The sequence below is a fragment of the Erpetoichthys calabaricus genome, chromosome 3 (genome assembly GCF_900747795.2).
Source record: "Erpetoichthys calabaricus chromosome 3, fErpCal1.3, whole genome shotgun sequence".
NCBI classification, from domain to species: domain Eukaryota; kingdom Metazoa; phylum Chordata; class Cladistia; order Polypteriformes; family Polypteridae; genus Erpetoichthys; species Erpetoichthys calabaricus.
The window spans coordinates 283,444,381-283,466,152 of NC_041396.2; the positions used below are offsets into that span (position 1 = coordinate 283,444,381).

Genomic DNA, 21,772 nt, shown 5'->3' on the forward strand with positions numbered 1-21,772 from the left:
GTCTCAGTACTTTAGCAACACAAGCTTTATTCAGCTTGAAACAGCAACAGTGCGGTTATTTATACACAGACACAGCAGTCAGGCAGGGCCCTGCAAATTTATAATGTTCCTTGTTCCTTGTATCACCCATTGACGGCAGGCGCTTATAGTGTGTCCGCGATCTTTTCGGATTCGCTTTTACGGAGAACTGCTACAGCACTGGGAGACTGCGATTGCTTTGGGACGCTCTTCTGCGTGTCGTCCCGTTGGGTGCAATCCCACAAGAGTTTAGAAACTCACTCACACCAGCCATGATTCTTTTTAAAGGTAAAGTGCAAGTTAATTTGTTTTATGTATTTTTACTTTATATTTTGTATTAATCATTTTTATATGAATAGTTTTGGGTTTCCATTATTTCTTATGGGGAGATTCACTTTGATATACGAGTGCTTTGGACTACGAACACGTTTCTGGAACGAATTATGCTCGCAAACCGAGGTTCCACTGTAATCTTCTCCAATCGGCGAGCTATCGTGACCTGCGTCACTTGCACATTCGCTCCCCATTTCGCTCTCAACTGGAGACGATGCTGTGGACCGTGGTCCAGAGGAGTCTGGGCTTTCACCCATCTGTTCCAGGTCAGTCTCTGAAAGGCCGTACCTTGAGCTTGAACTTGGACTTGTCGGTCTGGGCTTGGATGCATCTTTAGTTTTCTTTTCCATTTCTTTTTGAGCCCCTTTCTTGCTGACCATGTTTATATATGCTGTAGTGGAACCCTTGGGTTGGATAAATACAGGATATCTCAGGATAATAAGGAAATAATATAAAAAATAACACCGCTGCTAATGGAGCTCCGCTTCAGACGTCCATCTCTCGCAATGGACGAGACCAACCTAAAAATCTGTAAGTTTTATATCAAAAAAACACAAATAAAATTTGCAGCACTTACAATTTTTGTTTGCATAAACATTAAAATAATGACATAGCCAATACCTTAAGTAAACATAAGACTTCAAATGTAATCCTCCTAGAAGCACTGTCACTGCTTTCTGCCACATTTTTACTAACACAAACGATCACACATTGCCTGCCCTCTGCTTTTGTGAGACTTACTTTTATTGATGCTGGGCAATATTTAACGTGAGATTTTTCAAAGCGCAGTAATCATCAATGGTTTCAATGATAATTAAAATTTGAAATGACAATGCTAACCGTCGGGAATGTTGCTATGGTTTACCTTAAACCCAGCAACCGTTTCACACCTGCTTGCACACAATAGTTTTAGATCACTTCAATATTATATTACAGAATATGAACCCTAAGATCAACCATAATTTGTCTATTTCAGTGGCTTCCAACCTGTGAGCAGCAGCATGATTGTACGTGGCTCCCCACACCACTCTGACATTCGTGCGCGTGGTTACAATCCGCCCACTTCACTTGCAGTCTCACACGGGCAGGTTGCAACAACACTTTTTATTAGGTGGGTAGCGCATTTGTAAAGTTTGGGAACTACTGATCTGGTTAACCCATTCCCTTAATCTAGGATGAAGTGTAGGAAGTATCATTTTACACACTCCCCAACCCTATCAACAGTTCTCCATTTGTCCTTTTTGTGTTGTATTCTTTGTTCCAACAAAAAGAATATCTACTTTGAATGTGCGAGAATAAATAAGATGGCTAATGACATCGCCGATGAAAAAGTCCATCGCCCTTTTTTTAATTAATTTAATTTCTGATACATGGAGTGCTGGCTAATGAAAAAGTTGACTTGCTAAAGTTGGCTGATATTTATTAGAACCGTGTGCAAGTTGACTAGCTACAGCAGACAAGACAAACATATTTACTTATTGAATTTGATTATCAATATATTGATAAAACAGTTATACAATATTAGTTGTACAAAAGTAACATGTACATACATTAATACGTGGCAGATTAAATACGATAAGTGCAGATGTAACTTACCAGTCACAATAAGGTAGCAGTAGAAAGCTGCAAGTTTGGACAGCAGCAAGAACTCTTACGTCTGTACCGTTTCAAAATGATTCTATTTCCCGAAATGTATATGTAAACCAATCTCATACATTTTAACTAATTGAATCTTGCTTGTTTCACTGGTAGACATATTTAAAATATTTACATGCATTCTAACTTATTAAATTTAATTATTTTTACAATTAAGACATTTATGCTGATTTTATGTAGTTTGAATAAATACATTTTGAAAATCTTAATATTTAAATAAAATCAAAAAGATGAAAATACTTAATAATAAACTACACCATGATTCGTTTTCTTGAGTGTTGACATTTTCTTACTGTTATCATTGGAATTTACAACTTTCTACAGAGTAATATTGTCCAAGTAGTATTCTGCTTTAAGAAAGACAGAGTTTTTTGTGTAAGAGAAGTTGGGGCACCCGTGCAAACTGTTTGCTTCAACTTGCAAGGTTTAATTTACTTTAATTGCTGCAGAACATCTGTAGGTTGTAACATATTAGTTGTTCCCTGATGAAGGCCCATTTGTAATATTCTGAAATGACCTTTTTTCAGTTTCTGGTAATCTAAACTTCAAAATTAAATGTCTGGCAGTTTACTACTTTACCTTTTCACCATTTTAGGTTATTCACTGCATTTCAACTGAATAAATTTGAAGAAAAACTGGACAAATCGATGTGTTCTACTTTTGATCAGTAGTGTTCATACAGTACATCCGCCTAAATAAAAGGATAGATGTCCGTGTGTCTGTCTCTGTGTCAATCCAGTTGTTATATTTATGTCATTCCAACAAGTGGCACATCACAGGCATTAACACTGCTTTTTAGAAATCCTGCACCAAATGACATATAACAGAGACATATGCAAAACTTAATGCTGAGGTCTACATTGATTACTTATATTTCGTCTTGTCTTGGGTGGGTGATAAAGCCAGTAAATGTATAAATTCATAAATAATATAGTAAATTAAAAGGCAATGTGTGTAAAAAATACTTGACTTTCAGATGAATCTGTGAATATTGCAACCTTAGTTTGGAAAAAGGACAATGGAGGTGATATACTCTGAAAATTTTAAAGGGTACAGCAGAATCAGTTCTAAAAATACAACTGCAGAGAAGCATAGTAATCAGCAATTTTCTCCCTCAGCTCCAAGAATATGAGTTCAAGTCTGAATCCAGTCATTGACTGGTGATTTACAGGTTCCCTGCATTCCTTCCACATCAGAAACACTTCCTCCTTAATTTAATAGGGGGTGCAAAATGCCCAGTGAAAGTGTAATCCATCTGAAGTTGGTAATCGTTTAACATTCAGTGCTGTTGGGTTTGGTTTTGGCACAGTCTTATCGCAAAAACTCAAAAATAAGGAATAGATGTAAGGGTTCATAGAAAGAAACTTTGGACAGCCAGCTCAGACTCCATTATAAAAAAGTCAGGAGTTGGTTGGCAGCTAGTTGGCCAAGGCCTCCAGGACTTCGACTTTGTTTTTGACTTTCTTTTGTATGATTTTAATCTCGTGACACGGAACACACATCAAATTATTTACCCTATACAACTCTAGGTAGCTCACTCCCAGATAATCAAGGCTTTAACTGGGAGAACTTCTTGCCCATTCTGCGGTGGCGGGGGTTGGGGGTGGTGGATGGTATAGCAGGCTGCTAGCTGCTTGTGCTTATTGACACATTTACAAGACAAAAGTCGCTGACGGAAAAGTGCAAAGGGATTTAAGGTGTGCCGGAATTACGAGTTTTTTCGTAGGCTTTGGTAATACTAGTCTAAATGGAGAAATATTGTTGGTTTCCACTTATATTTAATTAGTTCTTTGTGTTTGCAAATGTGCATTAATATGTGTATCAGTTCTGTATTTAGTAATTAGTATAACCTATAATTGTATTTTAAATGAGAATTGCACTCAATGAAGTGCACTATACATGTATGCTTGATAGGTGTATTCTGTTTAAACATCAGGACCAGGGATGATCAAGGACAAAGAATGATTGATCATATACTGAGATGTACATGTATTTAGTGACAGTGTATGAACTACTGTATATGAGGAATATATATAAAAAAATGCATCACAAGTTTTTATAAATAATCATATGATAAGAATGAGGCTTCAGACATCATAAAGGTTTGGGGCAGCCACCCGTACATTATTTCCCAGCTGCAAAAGTTTAGTAATATTTGAACAGAGATGTTCACCAGACAGAGTCCAAAACAGAACTGAATATTTGGAGGTAAGATGGCGGTTTTAAGGGCTGGGGAAGGAAATGATGTAATCTAGTCTGGAACCGGAAGTGACATCATCAGAGGTCCTGGAGCCGGAAGTGACACCATCAGAGGCGCCAGAGCTGGAAGTGACATCATCAGAGGTGCCGGAACCTGGTGAGATTACCCAGGAATGGTCTGCAAGAAACTGAGAGAGACAGTCAGCACACTCTGCCACCCCCTGGTCTGGTGTAGTATTACTGTTCCCCAGGCCCTTTAGTTGTCTCCTAAACGTGTGTGACACTCTTTAAGAGTTTCCATTTTATAATCTCATTCTATTCTAATTCTCTTCCTTATTTATATAAGCAGTATTTATCTAAACTTCATAGACGATATATGCAGTAAACATGAGTTCATTAAAGTTTGCAGTCTCTGTGGAGGTGGGATGGGATAGAAGGCTGCTTGCTGCTTGGGCTTATCGCCACATTTACAACACAAAAAGACATTGAATAGAGAGGTGCAAACAGATTTAAGGTGGGCCAGGTTTGCGAGTTTTTTCGTAGGCTTTGGTAATTGTAGTGCTCATAAGAGAAACAGACTTTAGTAGGTGGCTTTCATTAACAGTTCTGTTTTTTGCTATTCTTTCATTTTTAGAACGGATATCAGAAATCACAATGGCAACATTTAACCAGCCTCAATCTGTGATTACCCAGCAAGTTACTGTTATGAAAAGCATCGAATGGAGCACAGGAATCTGTGACTGCTGTGATGACATGGGCATTTGTGAGTATCTATCTATCTATCTATCTATCTATCTATCTATCTATCTATCTATCTATCTATCTATCTATCTATCTATCTATCTATCTATCTATCTATCTATCTATCTATCTATCTATCTATCTATCTATCTGTCTATCTATGCAGTTACAGCTTAGACAGCTTCTTAGAAGTATCCCAAAGAAGTGTTTTTCTTATAAAAATTAAGAAGTATAGTAGGTTTACGGCACTTTTGTAACAGATCTTCCATACATTTTTAAATAACATCTGGCCCTACTTCCTCTTGTCCCCTTGAAAAAATCTTTTCCTCCTGACTCCAAACCTTAAAGGCTTTTTGACCACCAGGTGTTTTCAAGCCTCAATCAGGCTGTGGAAGATTGTGGGTTCGCTTCCCGGTTCCTCCCTGTGTGGATAGCGCTTTGAGTACTGAGAAAAGCGCTATATAAATGTAATGAATTATTATTATTATTATCAGCCACTAGAAACCTTAAGAAAATTCTTCAAGGGCTTATGCTAGTTGCCTCTGATCTGCCTCCTGCCATTTGCTAACAGCCCTGGCAGCTCTCAAGTTACCTTTCCATTAGAATTTCTAGTTGTGATCCACAGTGTGTATAATGGGATGTCCGTGCTGCTGCCTATCAACTTGGGTAACTTCTGTTCCAATACATCTGGTCCTTCATTGTCTGAACCATTAAATTTTTATTTCCTAAAGTAAAGGGTATAGTGTACCCAATGATGGTGATCCAGTTTATTAGGCATTATTCACACTTCAAACAGTAAACACTCAATGAACTATTAGTCCTTTCATTCCATGTGGGTAGACAAATTGTGTTTAAACCTGGTTAATATCAAGCTATCCTGGATAATGTTAATAACCCAGCCACAGGGGATGCACAAACTAGTGTGTTTCTTCGTGCCGGTCCCAAGCCTGGATAAATGGAGAGGGTTACGTCAGGGAGAGCATCCGGTGTAAAATTTTGCCAGATTAATATGTGGACAACAATACAAATTTCCATACCGGATCATTCAAGGCCTGGGTTAACAACAGCCGCCACCAATACTGTTAGCCAACAGGGTGCTGGCAGAAATTAGGCTGTTGTTGGCCGATGAAGGAAAAGAAGAGGGGGAAGATGTGTCAGGAGGATGGTAAAGAGTGTGCAACTGGAGGTAGGAACTTTGAATGTTGGCAGTATGACTGGTAAGGGAAGATAGTTAGCCAATATGATGGAGAGAAGGAGGTTTTATATATTGTGCGTACAAGAGACTAAATGGAAGGGGAGTAAGGCTAGGTGGATCAGAGGTGGATTCAGATTGTTCTGTCATGATGTGGATGGGAGGAGAAATGGGGTAGGGATTATTCTAAAGGAGCAGTATGTCAAGAGTGTTTCAGAGGTGAAAGAGTGTCAGACAGAGTAATGATTATGAAGCTGGAAACTGACGGTGTGATGATGAATGTTGTCAATCCATATTCCCCACAAGTTGGATGTTGGAATGAGGAAGTACAGGAGAGTATACAGAGTAAGATTTTGGCGAAGAAGAAGTGGGATAGTCAGAGAGATGCAGAAAGTAGACAAGAGTACAAGAAGATAAGGCACAAGGTGAAGAGAGAGGTGGTGAAGGATAAAGAAAAGGCGTATGATGAGTTGTATGAGTGGTTGGACACTAAGGAGGGAGAAAAGGACCTGTACCAATTCGTTAGACAGAGGGACCGAGCTGGGAAAGATGTGCAGCAGGTTAGGGTGATAAAGCATAAAGATGGAAACTTACTCACAAGTGAGGAGGGTGTCTTTGAGCAGATGGAAAGAGTACTTTGAGAGGCTGATGACTGAACAGAATGAGAGAGAGAGAAGGTTGGATGATGTGGAGATAGTAAATGAGGAAGTGCAACGGATTAGCAAGGATGTAGTAAGGACAGCTATGAAAAGGATGAAGAATGGAAACCAATTGGTCTAGATGATATACCATATCTGTGGAAGCATGGAGGCATTTAGGAGAAATGGCAGTGGAGTTTTTAACCAGATTGTTTAATGGAATCTTGGAAAGTGAGATGATGCCTGAGGAGTGGAGAAGATGTGTACTGGTACTGATTTTTTAAGAATAAGGGGGATGTGCAGAGCTGTAGTAACTACAGAGGGATTAAATTGATGAGCCACAGCATGAAGTTATGGGAAAGTGTAGTAGAAGATAGGTTAAGAAGGGAGGTGATGATTAGTGAGGAGCAGTATGGTTTCATGCCAGGAAAGAGCACCACAGATGCAATGTTTGCTCTGAGGGTGTTGATGAAAAAGTATAGAGAAGCCCATAAGGAGCTGAATTGCGTCTTCGTGGACCTGGAGAAAGTAAATGACATGGTGTCTTGAGAGGAGTTGTGGTATTGTATGAGGAAGTCGGGAGTGGCAGAGAAGTATATGAGTTGTACAGGATATGTACGAGGGAAGTATGATAGTGGTGAGAACTGCAGTAGAAGTGATGGATACATTCAACATGGAGGTGGGATTCGGCTCTGAGCCCTTTCTTATTTGCAATGGTGATGGACAGGATGACAGATGAGATTAGATAGTAGTCCCTGTGGACTATGATGTTTGCTGATGACATTGTGATCTGTAGCAAGAGTAGGGAGCAGGTTGAGGAGACCCTGGAGAGTTGGAGGTTTGCTCTAGAGAGGAGAGGAATGAAGGTCAGTAAGAGTAAGACAGGCATGTGTGTAAATGAGAGGGAGGTCAGAGGAATGGTGAGGATGCAGGGAGTAGAGTTGGTGAAGGTGGATGAGTTTAAATACTTGGGATCAACAATTCAGAGTAACGGGGATTGTGGAAGAGAGGTGAAAAAGAGAGTGCAGGGAGGGTGGAATGAGTGGAGAAGATTGTCAGGAGTGATTTGTGACAGATGGTTATCAGCAAGAGTGAAAGGGAAGGTCTATAGGACAGTAGTGGGACAAGCAATGTTATATGGGCTGGAGACAGAGGCTCTGACCAGAAAGCAGGAGACAGAGCTAGAGGTGGCAGAGTTAAAGCTGTTAAGACTTGCACTGGGTGTGACGAGGATGGACAGGACTAGGAACAAGTACATTAGAAGGTCAGCACGGGTTGGACGCTTTGGAGACAAAGTCAGTGAGGCAGTGAGTGCATTGGTTTGGACATGTGCAGAGGAGAGATGCTGGGTATATTGGGAGAAGGATGTTAACGATAGAGCTGCCAGGGAAGAGGAAAGCCTAAGAGAAGGTTTATGGATGTGGTGATAGAGGACATGCAGGTGGTGGGTGTAACAGAGCAAGATGCAGAAGACAGGACAATATGGAAGAAGATGATCCGCTGTGGCAACCCCTAATGGGAGCAGCCAAAAGAAGAAGAAGATAGATAATGTTAATAGTATTGCTTTTTAATAAAAACAAATCCATTCTTTCTTTCTTTAAGAAGAGAAGTACAACAAAACAAAAGAATTTCTTATTTTTAGTGGTAAAATATTTGAAATATTTAAGGGTTATCGCCTTTTTGTCACACCTTTGTTGTTTTTTGCAGGTTGCTGTGCTGCCTGGTGTTTGCCGTGCTTCATGTGCAAGACAGCCAGTGATTTTGGCCAGTACCTATGTCTGCCACTGCTCGACCCCTGGATGTGCTGTTTTCTTAAATTTACACCTATAACAGTTCCTCCTATCTCTCTAGCCATGCGAGTATCCATAAGGGAAAGATACGGCATTCAGGTATTGTCATACAGTATATCCCATAATGTCATAAGAGAACACTTTTCAGCACTTTGATCATGGAAAAAGTACTATGTAAATAATATGTATTAATATTATTGGAGAATATTAGTTACTAAATGCCGTGGTATTTGTCCTTGAACTATACAGTACTGAGCATGAACAAGTTAAAACCACTAGAAAAAACACACAGTATTCCAGATGAGGTGTCACCAGTGCATTGTAAAGTTTGAGCAGAATCTCCTTGGAGCAGTACTCCACACAACATTCTCTGGAAGTTGTTAGTGAGAAGCCCTCTACAATTCCTAAATCCTTTTCATAAAAATGTACTTTCAATTTTCAGACCTCCCATTGTTTATTTAAACCTAACATTTTTACTTCCTACATGTAATACTGTATATTTACTTACATTAAATTTCATCTGCCCAAGTCTGTATGCTGTCCAAGTCCATCTGTAATGATTCATTGATGAGGTTCCTCACACCTTAACACTTTTAGCCAGTTTTAGCCAATTCATTTGTGAAGAAGGAATAGATCAGAGCCAGGATATCAATATCAATAATTGTCAAAAACCTTTAAATGAGAGCCAGGAAAGTTAAAGTCAAAAGGACAAGGAGAAATTTTGACCTGGGAGAACTAAATAAAACTAGTTAGAAAATAATGCATAGCTTAACATCCATGTGTGTTCAGTGACTTCGCTGCATTTTACATTCTTTTAGTTATGTCATCGAGTCAGTCATAACATTTTTGTTTATTAAATATTTTTGTAACAATGAGTCATCTTCAAAAATAATAGCAATCATAAAATGTAATTACATGTGATAGGAGACTACATTAAATTCCTGTTTTTTAAAGAAGAATTTCCAATGTCATATAGTTAACAATGGGTCACAAATAGGCTTGTGGTGGTTCAATGGCCTTCATATACAGAAGATTCAAATTCAAGAGCTGTAAAAATGTCAACAATTGATGTGATGATGATAGTTGTGAAAGAGAGAGAGTTTGGGAGCATGCTGGACCCACCACATGACGAACCACCTCAAGATCCAAAATTAGAAAGTGAGCACAGCCGTGAAATGGGTGGCAACTCAGCACCACACTAGTTCATATGGAATGTAACAGTGTGAGGTTTTTTACAGTGGTTGGAGTGCCAATACTGCCACTAACCCCCGAGTTTTCCCTGCAAGTTGGTAGACCTGCTTGCAGCACTGGATGCAGGTTAACGTCAAGCCCAGGATGGAGCAATTAAAGGTTAAGGGCCTTGCTCAAGGTCCTAATGGAGTTGAATCACTTATGGAATTTACAGTCTGTGAATAATTATACGCTTTGTATTTGTTGTAATAATCAAAGCGATCCAAAAAAGGTAAAAACCCTAATAACCTCCCAACAAATATTTAGTGCAGTAAATACAATCCCTTCTTAATAATAATGTCACACCACTCAATTAAACTCATACTATATAAATAATAAAGTGAAATTAACAAAGGAAATACAAAAAAGAAAATGAATAATACTAGCATACATTCAAAATCAGTATCAGTCCATGAAATAAGAAAGCATCTGAAAAAAGTTCTCCATCTAACTATTGGTATTAACTAAATCACAGTAGTTCATTAAATGTATCTAAATAACTATAAACATAGAAAGGAACTGATTTATTGAAGAATGGGAATATCAAAGGTAACTTTTACCTTAAAGGTTTTATTTACCATCTCAAAATACACTGAAGTAATATCATCTCTTCGGGTTTTAAACCCAACTCTTTATCAGACAGCATACCACTAGGCAACTGTTTTATCACAGCAGAAGTGGAGTGCTTTGTACACTTCATGGCTCTGATCTGACCATACATAAGTTGCAGTTGCCGTTCTAAGCCCATGTTATCTTCATATCATTTATGATTAATTAGTTCAAACATCTTCAAGCAACAGGTTGATGACATCTTTTATTTACAATAATAATGTGAAGATAATGTAACCATGAGATACTTTATACTGCAGCTGTTAGTTCAGCTCTTGCTTTTGAAGTGACCCTTTCAAATTTATTTTTACTTTTCCATTAATTTCCAGATAGGTGGCTTTGGTTTTTGTGTTTCTGTACAAGTGGTTTGCATGCAAACCTCCCATGTTTTGAATAACTTGTACTGGGGATGCAATATATAAAATATACATGTAAGTGATGGTTTTTAACACTCTCAAAGTAAAACAGAAACAGTAAACTAATCCATAGTTGAAGTCACACAAAATGTTTCTCCATTCTAAGACGATTTTGCAAATTTGCCAGTGCTTTTCAATGGGAGACTTTAAAATTTCAAAAGCTTTGGACAGTGCGATCTGTTCAAATTTCATGACAAATTTTCTAAAATGGCTTGGCGTACCATCTGGGGTTAGTTCATGCCTTCAGCCCAATGCTTTTGGGATGGCCTCTGATACCTATAAAAAAATAGGTAAGGCAGGATTGATAGTGGACTAATGGATGTCTGCTGTTTAGTTTAATTTAGTTTCACATGTAAACATGCAAAGCCAAACTACAACTGCAATTGTAAAGGTGTCTATACATTCAAGCATCATGATTGCAAATGAAAGTCATACACCCTGCAAGCTAGGTTTGGAGGTAAAGGGAACATTTGGGTGGATTGGAACCTACAATCTAATGGCATAGTGCCATTCTATCCACAGAGCAGCTCCTGTTCAAACTGAGGTGTGAAGTGACAAGGTGGCTCATACATGTAATTAGGAGATTTATTCCAGATTTTCTTTTCAGGTTCTCAATGTGCTGTGTCTCTCTTTTTTCATTATCATTTTACATTAGCAAATGTCAATACAAAATGCCTCTGCTTTTACCACTTCCTTCTTTTAAGAAACGAGACAAGATGTGCATTTAACGGCCTCTTAACAGTTCTGTTTTTATTTTATACAAATTAATAGTGTGCTGTCTACTCTCTTGGTGACTTTGCATTTCAATGTCTACCATTTTGCCTCTGGCAGGGGACGATCTGCGACGACTGCTGCACGGTCTGCTGCTGCTTCTCCTGCTCCTGGTGCCAAATGGCGAGAGAACTCAAGAAACAAAAGCAGCCTCTGACCATTGTGAATGCCCAAACCACAACATTCAATGTGGTCCAGACAGCCAGGCCACCCCCCTACAATTCCATATACTAAGGTTTCAGTCCTGTGAATTATATGACGCACCATACAGTGGATGCTGTCTCATATTCAATTATTAAACGTGTGAAGTTTGCATTGTTCTTTTTGTTGTTCAGCCATGTGCTTTTAGTGTATCCCAGCAGGCACCATAAGGAGACTTAGGTCGGTACTGATGAACAGGGATGAACCTGTGATCACACTTTGGTACAAAAGAAATAAAACATGTGACTGCCATACCTAAACACTCTGCTTCTCAGTTCTAAATTATGGAGATTATTACACACTCTGGTGGGCTTTAGTAGTGCAGTTCTTCTCATAATTTGTTTAGTAAATGATTGATCACCATCACAAAGGCTTTGAAGTGATGGTTTAATCACAAGAGTTAATATGCTTAAAATATGCAAGAGAAGATTTGTCCACCATGATCCAAGGGGACATTCAAGTTGAAAAGTCACATTATTAGTAAGACAGAAGGCGACGACAATAAGAGGCAGCTTCTACTGACTGACAAGCCTCAGGGTTCAAATTTAACATTGGGAAGAGAACATTCAGCTTAATGTTCATGAAATGATCACTTGGGTAACCATTCTGCAATCTTTCCATATATCCATTAATCTTTTTTAGCTCAGTTTTTTCTCATGTAATAGGATGCTGGCACCTAATCCAGCAGTGTCAGGTGTAGAAAAGGAACCCACCCTAGGACACATATACCAAAGAAAATAAACCTCAGGAGACTGAAAAGGAAAACAAACCTGCTTAAGCCCACACAGGTAGGAAGCAGACAACTGATACAGCATTTGGTCTTGGTAGCAGTAGCAACATCTGTGCCACAATGCCATCTCTATCTGGATCTGTATGATGTAAAATGAAACTTAAACTGTGAATTATCGCATTATTAGGTAATTACTTGCCTACAATTAGGTATTGTGGCGAGCGGCTGGGGGCGCAAAAAGAAAGTTACCATTTATTTAAGTTAATATAGGCTTAAACTTACCCAAGTGCCCTGGATTTGTGGTGCCTGTGAACAATAGAGGATTTTTGAAAGTCTTTAGTATCGTTTTAAGTTTTTATATTTAAGTATAACAAATTATAATAAACATGTAAATTAGTTGTAAACATATATATTGATCTGTGTGTTGATTTTACCATAAATAAACTTGTTTTTGTTATTTTCTGTTAATGTGCATCTTGCTGTATTATTATCCAGAACCTCAGTGTCATTTGTGCCTTACCTATTACTGCTTGGGTATGCCAGGCACCTCCATGCTCAAAGTCAGCTCAAAGTACCTCATAAGCTTTCAACAAGTCTCATTAGGGTTGTACAACCTATTTATTGTGAAAGGCTTCCTTCTTGAATTTGTGCTAGCACAAGTGTGATTCTAATGGCAGTTTTACATTATTTATGGGTCCATTAAAGATGGTCTCATTACAATAGTGGTAGTAGTACTGTGATGTGTACAGCGTACTGTGAAATTTCTAACTTACTTGTCCCACCAATATTCAGTGTGTCAGCACTGTCCAGCACCAGGGTAAAGAGCAGTGTATTAAAAGTGAGGACTTCATTTTGCTGTAGCAGTATTGACTTTCTCCATCATTTGGGCGTTTCTCTACTTTTTACTTTTTTTAAGTTGTCATCAAGCTGGAATTGAACAAATGCAAGGAATGGCTGGAGGGACTTGAGGAGGAGTTTGGACATTAAACCATGTGTTAGCCTAGCTGTCACAAGATTTTATTACGATTTAAGAAATGCAACAATTTCTAATTACTTTTTATTGTATCAATGTTTACTTCCATTAATTTTAATCTTACATGATGTTCGCACTAGCAAATAAATACTGTCCAGATAAAGAACTTTAAAAATAATTTTCTTGAATGGCCTAAGAGACTTTGTACAATACTGTTCTTTATTTGGCCATATACAATTTCTTGTATTAGGAATTTGTTAGTTTTCACATACCCCTTGGGGTCAGAGCACAGGGTCAGCCATTATACAGCGCCCCGGAGCAATTACAGGTTGAGGGTCTTGCTCAAGGGCCCAGCAGAGTAGGATTTCTTTTGGCAATGACGGGGATTTGAACCGGCAGCCTTCTGGATACCAGCACAGATCCTTAGCCTCAGAGCCACACCACATTTTGGTAATGTTTCTAGCTGTTTTGTATACTAGGGGCCATCTTACACCCCAACTCCATTACAAAACTGAATGATGCAAGGTCTAGATTCAAACAAGACTCTTTTTTGTTCAATTAATTTCAGTGATACACAGTACTTTTCACTACACTTTCCCTCTCTGTTCCTCTCTGCTGCAATAAATTATTTCATCAAGAGTCACGCACGTGCCACAAGCATCTGGCGGCAGGAATAATCTCTGGATGGGGCACCAGCTCAACACTACCACTGCGCCACTGTGCCCCCATGTTTAATACATGCTTTAATTCATTTCATCGTGAAAATTATATCAAGTATACATCTCAGTATTTAAATTGTTCAGAGAGCTATAATATCATGAATGTAATGTTTTCTGTGTCCTGTCGGCATAAGAGAAAGCCCAATTAATGAAGCACGTAGTGATTCACATACATAGAGGACATACAGTAGAAGAACACATAGCATACAAAGCATTTAACATGCTACTTTACTTAAAATGGGATCTCACAATCTCAAGTAAATTAAACATTTAAGTTTACGACATCCTGCTTTAATGACAAAATAAATTATGAGATTAAAGTGAACACTGCCATCTTTTTTTTTCATTGTGTCCTTATTTTTTTTTTTTTTTTTTTGCCTTTTGACCAAACACTGAACGGAATCTATATTGATTTGCATATTAAAATATATGGGCTGGCAATCATGGCAGGCGCATGCACGTGCATTATTTTTCAGGCTGACTGGAATTTATGAACCTGTAATGCGTGGAAGTTCCGCACAGTTTTGTGCATCCCGATTTTTTTGTGCGCAAGCACATTTCCACTTTTGTCCGTACACCATGTTTTAATTTGAGTTCTATGCGTACTGTTATGCATGAGGCCCCAGGTGAATTTCTTCCTACCCTTCTCCTGACACTAACTTCTCTAGCTCAGTCAAGGTGACTCCTTTTGAAGATCCAGGAGGATTTCTAACACCTCAGAAGCACCTTCGGGTCATGTCTAATAATCACATAAGAGAATACCAGAATTCATTGCTAGTAGTGTTTCTACATCAAGGTACAGTGGAGCACAGCCCACCAGATACTGTACACAATAATTTAAAATATATATGCAATATATATAATTCTCAGTTTTGTCTCCTTAAGTAATTTTTCTACATTTTCCTAATTGATTCAATCTACAGTATAACAAACTACTGATCCATGGAGCTGAAGAAGAAACCTTAACAACCGTTAAAAAGGATCTGGATGAGGTAATGGCACTTCTTAGCTGTTAGTAGTCTAACTAAAGTCAGACGTATGACGTATACATCTGGAGACAACCGAGAGAGAATATGGCTTAAAAATTTGGTGGTAACATTTAGATGGCTCAGTGAGTGTCACATCTGTAAACCAATCCAATGCATCTTGAAGGTGGTGCTCAGAAATGGGGTGGAGATTTTGAACTGCAAAGGTCAGAGGTGCTTTCGTTAACCTGCTCCGACAAACAGCAAGCTTCTGTTTACGGTCAAAAAGTCTCCTGATAAAAAAACATTATGTGTATAAATGTGTGTCACATGTGCAGAGAGCACAGAACCTGATGCAGAAGAAAATCTTTTCTGTAGCATCAGATTATACACTGGCATTCAACAGCATCAATGGGCAGGCGGTAAATATGAACGATATGTTCTCACAGATGCTGAGTGTGCTTTCTGTTGTTCAGAGATATAATGAGAGTGAAGGAATAAACGTGAGTTTGAAAGAATTGACAAGAATATTCATGAAAATATGAACTACAAAATATACATTTTAAGTAAACGGTGTGTCATACTCCATCAAAAGGACTGCCGTAGAGATAGGTGATAAATAATAAGACACAGGAGATGCTGATTTCAATACTCAAAACACTGAAATCATCAAATCTGCCTAACAACACCAGTAAAATCAGAGAGACATTTACACAGCACACTATTTCTGACGGCACCTCTAAGCGAATAACTTAAGAAATTTGGCATTACTGTCTAACTGGAAATGTAAACATGCCATGAGAAAACAGCCACTGCGTTTTAACACGTAGTGTACACAATGCTTATCTAAAGTCTGTTTGCTGTTCTTATGCCATATAGCAATGCAATAGTTTTACTGACAGAAAGATACTGCACAACAAAGTTTTTGCTTCTTGAACACTGTTGGGTGTTTCTTAAAGATTTTTGGGTTCTGATCACAAATATCACATCAAAATTTACCCATCACGTACCATTTCAGTTTTGTCATGATTTGTTGTCAAACATTTTCGCTCCCGTAAGTGACTTATCAACAACGGTTTGTGCAGCCTGGGCATGTCCAGGCATGGAATCAGGCCAGGATGGAAGCTGTTCTGTGGAAGTTGACATCCTGGGCAGCTATGAACGAGCTTGATGCTGTCTCAGCATGCTATAAAGGTGGCTTGCATACACCGATCCTGCTCATTTGGTTAATATAGATAGTCAGTGTGTATGTATAGTATCAGTATAGTAAATAATAGTGTCTGTAGCAATATAACAGTAAGTAAGCTTGATGCTATTGACATTTTGGTGTCGGGTGATATGTCTCGTCAATGTCGTAATGGCCACGATACATTCTGCTATATCTGTAGTGAATATACACTTGCGCCTCAGAGACGTTGGATGACTGCTCTTGTGAAGAAAGCTTATATTCTGTATTTTGGCTGCAAAATTGGTGATCAAGACTAGGAATGGGTGCCTCACATTTGCTGTACGACATGTGCTGTCAGTCTGAGCGCCTGGCTCAGAGGCACTCGAAAGACGATGCCGTTTGCTGTTCCGATGATACGGCGAGAACAGAAAGACCATATGACGGACTGTTACTTCTATTTGACTAATGTGTCTGGTTTCTCTGCCAAAAACAAGAAGTCAATTGAATATCCTAATCTGCTTTCAGCAATGAGACCCGTGCCACATGACGACAGTCTTCCAATTCCGAAACCACCAGAGGACTGGACCTTAGATGAACCAGATGAAGAAACTACAATGCAGGGTACTGACAGTGACATTGACCCGGATTTTGAACCATGCTCATCAGGCGATCCACATCTGATAACACAGTCCAAATTGAACAATTTGGTAAGAGATTTGGGTCTGTCAAAAGCAAAAGCTGAGCTGCTGGGTTCCAGACTGTAGGAATGGTATTTGCTGTCACCAGGTACGAAAATTTCAGTGTTTCGAGCCTGACATCATGATATAACCAAATTTGTTGCACAAGTCGACAGTCTCTGTTTCTGTTGTGATATTGAAGGATTGTTCTCGGCCTTGGGTTGTGATCACAACCTGGAAGAGTGGCGTCTCTTCATTGATTTGTCAATGTTAAGCCTGAAAGCTGTTCTGCTACACAATGGCAACGTTTATCCTTCAGTACCTGTTGGCTATGCAGCACACATGAAAGAAACGTAAGAGAATATGGAACTGTTGCTGAAGCACATCCAGTATAGCAGGTACAACTGGAATATCTGTGGAGATCTTAAAGTCATTGCTCTGTTACTAGAATTGCAGCTCAGCTATACAAAGTACTGTTGCTTCATCTGTGAATGGGACAGCCATGCCAACGAGTCACACTATTCTTGACAGAACTGGCCACTCCATAAAAAGTTAGTTCCAGGACAGAAAAATGTAGAACATTAATCGTTTGTCTACCCAGCAAAGATAATTTTTCCTCCCCTTCACATAAAACTGGGACTCATGAATAATTTCGTGAAAGCACTGAATGAGGAAGGCAAAGGTTTTCGTTATTTAAGACAGATGTTCCCAAGAATAACTGATGCCAAAATCAAAGAGGGCATTTTTGTTGGCCCCCAGATCAGACACGTTATGAGTGACAAGTGGTTTGAAGATCTGTTAGTTGGGCCGGAAAAAATTGCCTGGAAAGCCTTCAAAGACGTTGTTGACAATTTACAGAGCCCCAAACTACATTCAGCTGGTAGACAAACTTCTTAAAGTATACAAGACAATGAAGTGCAACATGTCACTCAAGATTCATTTCCTCCACTCACACGTGCACTTCTTGCCCATAAATCTCGGTGCTGTCAGTTATGAACACGGTGAAAGGTTTCACCAGGACATTGCTACGATGGAGAAACGATACCAGGGAAACTGGAATCTGTCAATGCTTGCTGACTACTGTTGGACACTGCAACGTGATGCACCAGACATTGAATACAAAAGAAAATCAGGAGCAAAACACTTTTAATTCTGTTGAATTTAATAGCTTATGCGAAACATAAACGTGACTAAATACATTATTGTCAGTAAACATTTAAATGTCTATTTCTCAGAGTTCCTACGTGATGCAGTAAAACCAAAACTTTATTTGTGCATGCCCAGTAGGTACCTGTCACAATCTGCAAAAACTTTTCAGGAAGCAAGACTTTTTAAAAAAATTGTTGTGCAGTGATATATTGTAGCAGACAGAGGCACTTCTCGAAAGTGTGGAGCCCAGTGGTCTATGTGCGTATGTGTCTGTCTGTCTGTCTCCATTGTCACAGCGCTCATTACAATTTGCAATTGTTACCTTGTGCTGCTGAGCTCCTGAATGGATAACAGAAACTTTAGCTTTTTTATTTTCTCTTAGAGTCAGTCTTTCCTTCAGTATCATTTGCTCCCTCCATGAAACCCCGACAGTGGTTTAAAATGCACAGACTGGAGGATTAGTGATGGGTGTTTTAGGAAGAATCCCCATGGGTGTAGCCTGTGCAGTGTTGGATTTCACTGCTATTCTCTACACCAGCTGTGCGCAACCTGCGGCCGTATGGCCGCATGCGGCCGTGGGCAAGGACTTTGGCGGCCGTGGACGTGTATATTAAAGTGTACGTAATGGCGGCCGTGCAGGTGTAGGGTCTCTGGACTCCAGCGAGTAAGGGGTCTCAACGCCGCGGAATCTTTGTCGGCCGGGTCGGTATGGTGACGCCGAAAGCAGATTTGGACTCTGGGGTCTCTAGACTCCTGCAAGTGTAGAATCTCAAACACCGCAGAACCTTCCTTAGCCGGGTCGGTATGTTGACCAAAATGTTGCCATTTATATATTCATCGAGGCCTAGGGACTCTCGAGCTTACTCCGCATTTCCTGGGAGAAATGGGGTGAGATGGTGCAGCGTGGATAAACAAATGGAAGTAGCATTCGATGTAGCACTGCCATCTCCTAATGGTCTCCAGCGAGTCCCCTGACTTTGCAAGTCTGTCTGCAAACATGCAAGAGCAAGGAAGCCATTAATGGCGATGTTTTCCAAACTTCCTGAAACAATTGCTGTAAAGGTTTTTTGTCCTATATGACGTTTCGTAGACATTTTTTTACATATGTAGACCAGTAAATTGAATATTGTCAGATATATCATACTCTGTTTTAATGTGTAATCTGTAAATTTTTACGTAAATCATAAAACATTATTAAGTTTACTTGGACTTACTGGCGGCCGTTATTAAAGTAAAAAGTCTGTAGTGCGGCCGTTATTAAAGTAAAAAGTCTGTAGTGCGGCCGTCAATAGCGGAAAGGTTGCGCATGCCTGCTCTACACGCTTTTTTAACAGAATGTCCAAAGAAGTTTATTCTCGTTTGAGACTCACGTTTGGCCCTGAGGGACTTTATCAACATAAGGGACTATACTGAACTCGAATTTTCCTTTTCCACCTTTACAGTTACAACTGAAATGTGAGATGGGTAACTTTAATATTTAATTAGAAATGTTTGCAAAATCAAAACTGAACTCTCTCATTCATATACAGTAAGTACTCAGACTCTTTGCTGTGGCCCTCCATGTTATGGTCGGGGACAATCTGTTTGTTTTATTTCTCCTTGAGTTGAGTCGAGTCTACTTGATTGGTGTCCACATGTGGCACATGTCACTGTTTACAAAGACACACACCTGCATGTCAGGACACAAACCAAGCCGTGAAGTCCAATGAACTCTCTACAGACCACCACAATAAATCTGTAGTGAGGCATTGATCAGATCATGGGAATAAAACCATTCTTAAAACTTTGAGCTTTCCCAGTAGCACAGTGGCCTCAATAATTGTGAAATGAAAAAAGTCTGGAACCACCAGGACTCTTTTCAGATTTGAATGTCCAGCCAAACTGAGTAACCGAACATGCAAGATCCTGGTCATGGGGGGTGGGTTGGATGACCAAAAACCCAATGGTTACAGAGCTTCAGAAGTCCTCTGTTGAGAGGCGTCCTCTGCCATCAGTCAGGTGTTTATGGTAGAGAGGCTAACTCCCACTCCACCTGGAGTTTATCTGTTAGCTAAATAAAAAAGCCTGATGATCTGAATGGTCTTCTCTCATTTGTCAGATGTCTTATGTTCTTAAACACTCAATGTAATTCCTTATCTATAAAAATCCTTCATCTTGCAATTTGTATAATTGTCCTTATGCCAGGTCCCACCATTCTGTTTCCAGCTGACGGACCAGGCCTATTGGTCCTGCAGTGTTCTCTATACCCTTGGGTGTGTGTGTGTGCTCAACCTGAACTTTCCAAGTTTGGTGATGAGGCTCGAAGGTCATCACCTGCAAATTAATATCGGGTATGATAGGAACCGGGGCATCAGTGAGTCCCAAACCTCTAACACGAACACACACAGAGTCCTGAGTTCAAATACTGAGTGTTTATTCAACACAACGCCTCCAAAATTAATAAAAGCACACTAATTTCTCTTTCTCTCTTTCTTTCTATAAATCTTCTCACCACTGCACTACCCTCCTCCAGTTAAGTGTTGCTCCACGTCCTCCCAGCTGCGACTAGCCTGGGTAAGGGTGTGCAGTCTCTTTTATTGAGGACCCGAGAGTATGTCCGGTGCCAGGGCTACTTCCTGATGGAAGTACTGCCTGGTCATATGGAAGTCCTATGAATTAGGGAGTGCATCTCTCTGCAGCGCCCCCTTGCAGCACCCATGGACCCTAGCAGGGCTGTGCTGCTGGACTACATCTCCCAGCATTCCCTGCTGGTTACTGACATCTAATGCTTAGGGAAATTAAATACCCCACTGTGACAGTCCTTCCATGTCGTTTCTCCCGGCCAGGGAAGGTATTAGGTACACGTCCAGTTGGGATTCCTGTCCACTTGTTTGGGGCTTCCCGCCCGGGTAGGAAATCTTCTTTGGCTGGGATGTCCATCCATCCATCCCTTAGGACAGTCTTGTTCGATTGAACCATGCTTCCCTCTCTTGGCTGGGATGCCTCTCTGTTTGTTTGGGGCCTCCCATCTGGGTAAGGGACCGAGTGGTGGCTCTGAGGCTAGGGATATTCACTGGCAATCGGAAGGTTGCCGGTTCGAATCCCATAAATGCCAAAAGGGACTCTGCTCTGTTGGGCCCTGCAATTGCTGAGCGCTTTGAGTAGTGAGAAAAGCGCTATATAAATGCAAGGAATTATTATTATTAAGGGACTTTCCTGACTTCCTGCCAGGATGCCTCCTACAGAGGGCCGCCAGTTATTGTTGTTTGTTTTTAATCAGGTGTTTACACTTCCAGTTTGATCTTTTCCATGTCATGATGCATACACCAGTGAAGTGGTACAAAAATTCCAGTATCATTTGCTCCCTTATAGGTATCTACAGTCTTTAAAAACAAAAAGAAAGCAGATGAATATCAGCAATGCATTATTCCCAAGACATTACTGTAAGCCTCAACTTAATTTTTACCAACCACTCAGGAGGATTGCATTAAATTTGAGCCACCAAGGAAGCATACACATTGCACCTCAAACGTCTGACGTTCCAGTGTTAAAAAAATGTAGAATTCTGGTGTAGAAAGATGACATCTCTTACTGTGGATTGTTCTTTTTTACCTGGAA

General features: G+C 39.8%; 2 protein-coding genes across 2 annotated transcripts in view; one reads left to right on the plus strand and one right to left on the minus strand.

Moving 5' to 3' along the window:
• acadvl (acyl-CoA dehydrogenase very long chain) overlaps positions 1–21,772 on the minus strand; it is a 966,944-nt gene that overhangs the window by 563,876 nt on the left and 381,296 nt on the right. The window lies entirely within an intron of this gene.
• On the plus strand, positions 4,844–12,709 carry LOC114647618 (cornifelin homolog). Its single transcript, XM_028796227.2, has 3 exons — positions 4,844–4,969; positions 8,485–8,666; positions 11,654–12,709. Exons 1-3 carry the CDS (start codon positions 4,861–4,863, stop codon positions 11,825–11,827), a joined length of 465 nt encoding a protein of 154 aa, XP_028652060.1. The 5' UTR covers positions 4,844–4,860; the 3' UTR covers positions 11,828–12,709.

Excerpts from the sequence above, each read along its gene's own strand:
- LOC114647618 (XM_028796227.2), top strand. The coding sequence starts at position 4,861 with ATGGCAACATTTAACCAGCCTCAATCTGTGATTACCCAGCAAGTTACT. Across the intron at positions 4,970-8,484 it reads CTGTGATGACATGGGCATTT|GTTGCTGTGCTGCCTGGTGT; the intron begins GTGAGTATCTAT and ends TGTTTTTTGCAG. Across the intron at positions 8,667-11,653 it reads GGGAAAGATACGGCATTCAG|GGGACGATCTGCGACGACTG; the intron begins GTATTGTCATAC and ends TGCCTCTGGCAG.